At 45.3% G+C, this 8,590-nt stretch overlaps 1 protein-coding gene across 1 annotated transcript in view; it reads left to right on the top strand.

The window, feature by feature from the left end:
• The first annotated feature begins 419 nt into the window (after nucleotides 1-419).
• The window catches only part of stip1 (stress-induced phosphoprotein 1), a 14,906-nt gene continuing 6,735 nt past the window's right edge, over nucleotides 420-8,590 (top strand). Inside the window, exons 1-10 of the mRNA XM_059544277.1 lie at nucleotides 420-533; nucleotides 2,019-2,228; nucleotides 2,311-2,452; nucleotides 2,581-2,722; nucleotides 2,909-3,077; nucleotides 3,411-3,537; nucleotides 3,645-3,747; nucleotides 3,820-3,940; nucleotides 4,067-4,163; nucleotides 4,238-4,362. Coding sequence (XP_059400260.1) covers nucleotides 525-533; nucleotides 2,019-2,228; nucleotides 2,311-2,452; nucleotides 2,581-2,722; nucleotides 2,909-3,077; nucleotides 3,411-3,537; nucleotides 3,645-3,747; nucleotides 3,820-3,940; nucleotides 4,067-4,163; nucleotides 4,238-4,362 — 1,245 coding nt within the window. The 5' untranslated portion in view covers nucleotides 420-524. The remainder of the gene's footprint in view (nucleotides 534-2,018; nucleotides 2,229-2,310; nucleotides 2,453-2,580; nucleotides 2,723-2,908; nucleotides 3,078-3,410; nucleotides 3,538-3,644; nucleotides 3,748-3,819; nucleotides 3,941-4,066; nucleotides 4,164-4,237; nucleotides 4,363-8,590) is intronic.

The raw sequence follows: 8,590 nt of genomic DNA, 5'->3' as shown, positions 1-8,590 counted from the left end.
CTGACCTCAACGGACTGCTCAAAAGAAATTAACCAGAGATGCAACGCAGAGAAGTCCAGGACAGTTCTGGAACATTCAGTATATCTTTTCTCAACGGAGGTAGCGCTCGTTTAGTCACCGGTCAGCGATTCATCCAATCAGAGACCGCAGCGCCGTCAAAGCGATGCGAAAAGTAACACTTGCACTCGTCTTCTTCTCAATTGTCGCATTCGGGTTGCCATGTATTACGATATTTGATATATATCCATTTAAAATGAGAGGCTAGTAGGGCTTGGCGATATATATATAAACATATATATATATATATATGTATGTTTGCATTTGGTTTTAAATAATAATGTTTTTCTTTTGTCTCCATAAAAAAAAAAAAAAAGAATTCCTGAATTTTCTAGAAAACGATTTTGTCCCTGATTACATATTCCTGACGTCACGGTGACGCTGTGTTCGCGCGCGGATCTGCAGTATCTGGCGCCCCTCCCCAGCGGATCTTCTCTCAGTAGATTCTGGAAACTCATGCTCGCGCTATGGAGAAAGTGAGTAACTCTTCCTTACGATATTCCACTTTACAGATTATGAAGAAGTCATGGCTTTCAAGTGCTTGTGAGAAATAAACCATGTTAGAAGTGTTGTGTTTTTTAGCTGCTCAGTGTAGCTCGTTACTAGCCGCGTGTTGATAGAAGGCTAGTGTGCTAATAGCTAGCGCGTTAGCAGCCGAGTGAGACACGCTCTTCTTCAAGAGTCATCTAAACCTAATTTGACCATTACTAGTACAGACTAGACTCTGTGTAGATTACAGGCCATCTCCATCGGTCAGCATGAGCTCAGCTCAGATATGGAGACTTCTTCATTATTATTATGATTATTATATGTCACGCTGTCAGAAAATCAGGAAATGTGTAGGATTTTTAGCTGTTCATAATCCCGTCGATAATGATCTTCTATCATAACACTAATTGTTGTTTGAGCAGTGAATGTAAGTCTGTGTCTCCCACAATGCTCTGCTTTCTATAAGCTTCCGACGACAATTCATCAAGTTAATAAAATAATAATGAATGAACGTGATACTGCTTTAAATCTCGCTTTGTCTGAGCAAAAATAAAATAATGACCGAATTTTTTATTTTTTTGCCGCGAATTACATGTTACAAATAAAATAACAGCAATTTATATTCCAAAATATCTTCTCAGGCATATTTGTACCAAGGATCATTAATGACGTATTAAAAGACTCTATTATAGATCACAGCACACATTACTTTTCATTTTGAATAATTATACTTGTCCACGATGGTTTTACCCGTTTGTCAGCAAGGAGATTTAAGGAAGTGAAACTATTTAAAATGTAATTAAAGATCACAATTTTTAAAAATGTATTTTAATAAGTATAGGTAAGAATAAGTATGCTGTTTCATTTTTACATCAATATATATCTTGTGCTGAATTACAATTGTTCAATAACCCCCCCAAAAAAAGATGTTTAAGTTTAACAATTGTCAGTGTTGTATAATATAAAAAAGAGAATGGGAAATGAGATTTAAGACCAATTATAAATTAATTGTGTCCTTTTGTTACTGCTTGGACAAAATGCTGCACGTTTATTTGTGAAATTAAAATATGAGAATATAATATACTACTATAGCTCTTGCATATTATTGCTCTTTTGTTGGTTTTGATTTCTTCTGTAACTGTCATTTTGGATAAAAGTGTGCTAACTTAAATATGTTAATATAAATAACTAAATAGGAATTCTAAAACAAGCCGCTGTAAACAAAGCAGCACTGCACTTATGAACTTTAATATGCATATTACATTATACATAAATACCATCTAAACTTTTCTAAAGACAGTAAGTTCCTCTCAGACACACATTCATATAAACTCCTGCCCCTAAATGAATCAGGATTGGTTTAGCATCTCAACCCATTTGAATCGTCACACATTTGAATCAGTTTTCAGCCGGCTCTCCTGAACATTAACAACACCGCAGTCTGAAATGACCTTCTGTCCGTCTGACTCCAGGCAGCGCAACTGAAAGACGAAGGCAACAAGGCTCTGAGCGCAGGAGACGTGGAGGCAGCGGTCAGGTGCTACACCGAGGCCCTGACCCTTGACCCTAACAACCACGTGCTCTTTAGCAACCGCTCTGCTGCTTACGCCAAGAAGGGTGACTACGACAGTGCCCTGAGAGACGCCTGCCAGACCATCCAGATCAAGCCTGACTGGGGCAAGGTGAGCCGCGCTGCCGTTCTCTTTCAGAGCTGGACTCATCCGTTTTTTTTTTTTTTTTAAATGCCATCTTTTTTTTTTTAAGGGCTACTCAAGAAAAGCAGCTGCTTTGGAGTTTCTCGGGCGACTAGAGGATGCCAAAGCCACCTATCAGGAGGGGTTACGCCGAGAGCCGACCAATCAGCAGCTCAAGGAGGGTCTTCAGAGCATCGAAGCGCGGTTAGCAGGTGATACACAACCCACAAGTCTGTTCACATCAGGAGCAGAGCCTGACATCAACATCCTCCAGCCACATGCTTTATATCTCTGTCTTCTTGAAGCCTCTTTTGAAGAGATGTCGTCCTGTTCTTTTTAGAGAGAAAGATGATGAACCCGTTCTCCATTCCCAACCTGTATGAGAAGCTGGAGGGCGACGCTCGCACCCGAGCGCTGCTGTCGGACCCCAGCTACAGAGAGCTTCTGGAGCAGCTGCGGCTCAAGCCCTCGGAGCTCGGCGCGTAGGTGCTCGGTGTGCACTTCCTGTCTGACGGGACGCTCACTCACTCACTCATCATGAGCAGAGCTCACCGGCTGTGCTAAACCGCTCTGTCTGATAAATTACTAGACACAGTCTGTTGGTGTTCTTGATTCTGATTGGCTGGCAGGTATGCACTGAAAGTGTTTGTGGTGTGATCTGTGTGTAGGAAGCTGCAGGACTCTCGTGTGATGACCACTCTCTCTGTGCTGCTGGGGCTGGACCTGGCTGGGATGGATGACGAGGATGAAGTGACTCCGCCCCCTCCACCCAAACCCAGAGAGACGGCTCCGCCCCCTCCACCCAAAGAGGAGGAGCTTCCGGAGAACAAGAGAATGGTACTCCATCGAGGCACAGTTGGCTTTCTGTCACACCGCTGCAACTAACTGAAACAGCATTGAGAGAAGACATGAGAAGCATGTTATTACATTCAGAAATGTTTATAAACATTATAGTGGCCTGCATTATAAATGACATGTATAAAGTTATTAAGGCTAAACCATGAAATGAATTAAACCAGTGCCTCACATAACACTCATTACTCTGAAAATCTAATTTATTAATCATTACTTTACTTATGACGTGAAATGCATTAAAGGGTGTCTCTTGAACAGAAGTCACGGCGTGTTTCAGATGAGTCTAAAAACTCTGATGTTCTTCTGTTCGTCCAGGCCTTGAGGGAGAAGGAGCTGGGAAACACCGCCTATAAGAAGAAAGACTTTGCTGCTGCGCTGAAGCACTATGAAGAAGCTCTGAAGCACGATCCCACCAACATGATCTATCTGTCAAACCAAGCAGGTGAGGGTCCAGAGGGATGCCTGAGATCACATCACATGACCCCTTTAAGAGAGTTAATGTGCAGTAATGTCAGAAACCTCTCTAACTACTAGTGTGTTTCTCTGCAGCGGTGCGCTTTGAAGAGGGTGAGTTTGAGAAGTGCAGAGAGCTGTGTGAGAAGGCCATTGAGGTGGGCCGAGAGAACCGTGAAGATTACAGACAGATCGCCAAGTGAGTGCCCTGCAGAACAGCACTGTGTGTGTGTGTGTGTGCACTGGTTTACTCGTCTCTGTTCGGCCGCAGGGTGTACGCCAGGATCGGGAACTCCTACTTCAAACAGGAGAGGCACAAAGAGGCGGTGCAGTTTTTTAATAAGAGTCTGACTGAGCATCGCACGCCTGAAGTCCTCAAGAAGTGCCAGCAGGTCAGCCAGAGTTTGGGTTGTGACCACGATACCACACAAAATACTCATTTCTATCTGTTACAGTCAGTGTGAACTCCGAAGTCCAATATCTGCACTCCTCCCGAGCTTCTGTCTGCTCTCTTACAGGCCGAGAAGATTTTAAAGGAACAGGAGAAGCAGGCCTACATCAATCCAGATATGGCCCTGGAAGAGAAAAACCAGGGCAACGAGGCCTTCCAGAAGGGTGTGTGAATGAGCCGTGAGACCGGGGTTAACACGAGGGGTTTAGAGAGTGATGTGGTTTGTTTGTTTGTGCAGGTGACTATCCTTTGGCCATGAAGCATTACTCTGAGGCCATCAAGAGAAACCCTTATGATGCCAAGCTCTTCAGCAACAGAGCTGCCTGCTACACCAAACTACTGGAGTTCCAGCTGGCGCTCAAGGTACACACACACACACACACACCAAACTACTGGAGTTCCAGCTGGCGCTCAAGGTACACACACACACACACACACTAAACTACTGGAGTTCCAGCTGGCGCTCAAGGTACACACACACCAAACTACTGGAGTTCCAGCTGGCGCTCAAGGTACACACACACACACACACACACACCAAACTACTGGAGTTCCAGCTGGCGCTCAAGGTACACACACACACACACACCAAACTACTGGAGTTCCAGCTGGCGCTCAAGGTACACACACACACACACCAAACTACTGGAGTTCCAGCTGGCGCTCAAGGTACACACACACACACACACACCAAACTACTGGAGTTCCAGCTGGCGCTCAAGGTTCACACTCTCACACAGACATCAGTCTCACAGGAGTGTAAAGGTACACCCACACTCACACACACATCACAGTCTCACAGGAGTGTAAAGGTACACACACACACATCACAGTCTCACAGGAGTGTAAAGGTACACACACACACATCACAGTCTCACTCGAGTGTAAAGGTACACATGCTCACACACACATCACAGTCTCACTCGAGTGTAAAGGTACACACACACTCACACACACATCAGTCTCACAGGAGTGTAAAGGTACACACACACTCACACACACATCAGTCTCACAGGAGTGTAAAGGTACACACACACACACACACACACATCACAGTCTCACTGGAGTGTAAAGGTACACACACACATCAGTCTCACAGGAGTGTAAAGGTACACACACACACATACATCACAGTCTCACAGGAGTGTAAAGGTACACACACAGAAATCACAGTCTCGCAGGAGTGTAAAGGTACACACACACACACACACACATACATCACAGTCTCACAGGAGTGTAAAGGTACACACACAGACATCACAGTCTCACAGGAGTGTAAAGGTACACACACACACACATCACAGTCTCACAGGAGTGTAAAGGTACACACACACACATCACAGTCTCACAGGAGTGTAAAGGTACACACACACACACATCACAGTCTCACAGGAGTGTAAAGGTACACACACACACACACATCACAGTCCCACAGGAGTGTAAAGGTACACACATCACAGTCTCACAGGAGTGTAAAGGTACACACGCACACATCACAGTCTCACAGGAGTGTAAAGGTACACACGCACACTCACACACACACACACATCAGTCTCACAGGAGTGTAAAGGTACACACACACTCACACACACACATCAGTCTCACAGGAGTGTAAAGGTACACACACACTCACATACACATCACAGTCTCACAGGAGTGTAAAGGTACACAGACACACACACATCACAGTCTCACAGGAGTGTAAAGGTACACACACACACACATCAGTCTCAATCGAGTGTAAAGATACACACACACACACATCACAGTCTCACTCGAGTGTAAAGGTACACACACACACACACACACATCACAGTCTCACAGGAGTGTAAAGGTTCACACACACATCACAGTCTCACTGGAGTGTAAAGGTACACACACTCACACACACATCACAGTCTCACAGGAGTGTAAAGGTACACACACACACACATCACAGTCTCACAGGAGTGTAAAGGTACACACACACACACATCACAGTCTCACAGGAGTGTAAAGGTACACACACACACACATCACAGTCTCACAGGAGTGTAAAGGTACACACCCACTCACACACACATCACAGTCTCACTGGAGTGTAAAGGTACACACCCACTCACACACACATCACAGTCTCACAGGAGTGTAAAGGTACACACACTCACACACACATCACAGTCTCAGAGGAGTGTAAAGGTACACACACTCACACACACACATCACAGTCTCACAGGAGTGTAAAGGTACACACACTCACACACACATCACAGTCTCACAGGAGTGTAAAGGTACACACACTCACACACACATCAGTCTCACTGGAGTGTAAAGGTACACACACACACACACGTACACACACACACACACATCACAGTCTCACTGGAGTGTAAAGGTAAACGCACACATCACAGTCTCACAGGAGTGTAAAGGTAAACACACTCACACACATCACAGTCTCACAGGAGTGTAAAGGTAAACACACTCACACACACATCACAGTCTCACTGGAGTGTAAAGGTACACACACACTCACACACACATCACAGTCTCACTGGAGTGTAAAGGTACACACACACACACACATCACAGTCTCACAGGAGTGTAAAGGTACACACACTCACACATCACAGTCTCACAGGAGTGTAAAGGTACACACACACACACACACATCACAGTCTCACGGGAGTGTAAAGGTACACACACACACACACATCACAGTCTCACGGGAGTGTAAAGGTACACACACTCACACACATCACAGTCTCACGGGAGTGTAAAGGTACACACACTCACACACACATCACAGTCTCACAGGAGTGTAAAGGTACACACACACACACACACACATTACAGTCTCACGGGAGTGTAAAGGTACACACACTCACACACACATCACAGTCTCACAGGAGTGTAAAGGTACACACACACACACACATCACAGTCTCACAGGAGTGTAAAGGTACACACACACACACACATCACAGTCTCACAGGAGTGTAAAGGTACACACACATTACAGTCTCACAGGAGTGTAAAGGTACACACACTCACACACACACATCACAGTCTCACAGGAGTGTAAAGGTACACACAATCACACACACATCACAGTCTCACAGGAGTGTAAAGGTACACACACACACACACACACACATCACAGTCTCACGGGAGTGTAAAGGTACACACACTCACACACACACATCACAGTCTCACGGGAGTGTAAAGGTACACACACTCTCACACACATCAGTCTCACAGGAGTGTAAAGGTACACACACACACATCACAGTCTCACTGGAGTGTAAAGGTACGCACACACACACACACACACACACACATCACAGTCTCACTGGAGTGTAAAGGTACACACACACACACACATCACAGTCTCACTGGAGTGTAAAGGTACACACACACACACATCAGTCTCACATGAGTGTAAAGGTACACACACACACACACACACACACATCAGTCTCACAGGAGTGTAAAGGTACACACACTCACACACACATCACAGTCTCACAGGAGTGTAAAGGTACACACACTCACACACACATCACAGTCTCACAGGAGTGTAAAGGTACACACACACACACACACATCACAGTCTCACAGGAGTGTAAAGGTACACACACATCACAGTCTCACAGGAGTGTAAAGGTACACACACATTACAGTCTCACAGGAGTGTAAAGGTACACACACTCACACACACATCACAGTCACTGGAGTGTAAAGGTACACACACACACACACACACATCACAGTCTCACAGGAGTGTAAAGGTACACACAATCACACACACATCACAGTCTCACAGGAGTGTAAAGGTACACACACACACACACACATCACAGTCTCACGGGAGTGTAAAGGTACACACACTCACACACACACATCACAGTCTCACGGGAGTGTAAAGGTACACACACTCTCACACACATCAGTCTCACAGGAGTGTAAAGGTACACACACACACATCACAGTCTCACTGGAGTGTAAAGGTACGCACACACACACACACATCACAGTCTCACTGGAGTGTAAAGGTACACACACACACACATCAGTCTCACATGAGTGTAAAGGTACACACACACACACACACACACATCAGTCTCACAGGAGTGTAAAGGTACACACACTCACACACACATCACAGTCTCACAGGAGTGTAAAGGTACACACACTCACACACATTACAGTCTCACGGGAGTGTAAAGGTACACACACACACATCACAGTCTCACAGGAGTGTAAAGGTACACACACACACACACATCACAGTCTCACAGGAGTGTAAAGGCACACACACACACACACACATCACAGTCTCACAGGAGTGTAAAGGTACACACACTCACACACACACACACACACACACACATCACAGTCTCACGGGAGTGTAAAGGTACACACACACACACACATCACAGTCTCACGGGAGTGTAAAGGTACACACACTCACACACACATCACAGTCTCACAGGAGTGTAAAGGTACACACACACACACACACATTACAGTCTCACGGGAGTGTAAAGGTACACACACTCACACACACATCACAGTCTCACAGGAGTGTAAAGGTACACACACACACACA

This window comes from Carassius carassius, chromosome 4 (assembly GCF_963082965.1).
Source record: "Carassius carassius chromosome 4, fCarCar2.1, whole genome shotgun sequence".
Classification (NCBI taxonomy): domain Eukaryota; kingdom Metazoa; phylum Chordata; class Actinopteri; order Cypriniformes; family Cyprinidae; genus Carassius; species Carassius carassius.
This window is presented reverse-complemented; position numbering and strand designations above follow the sequence as displayed.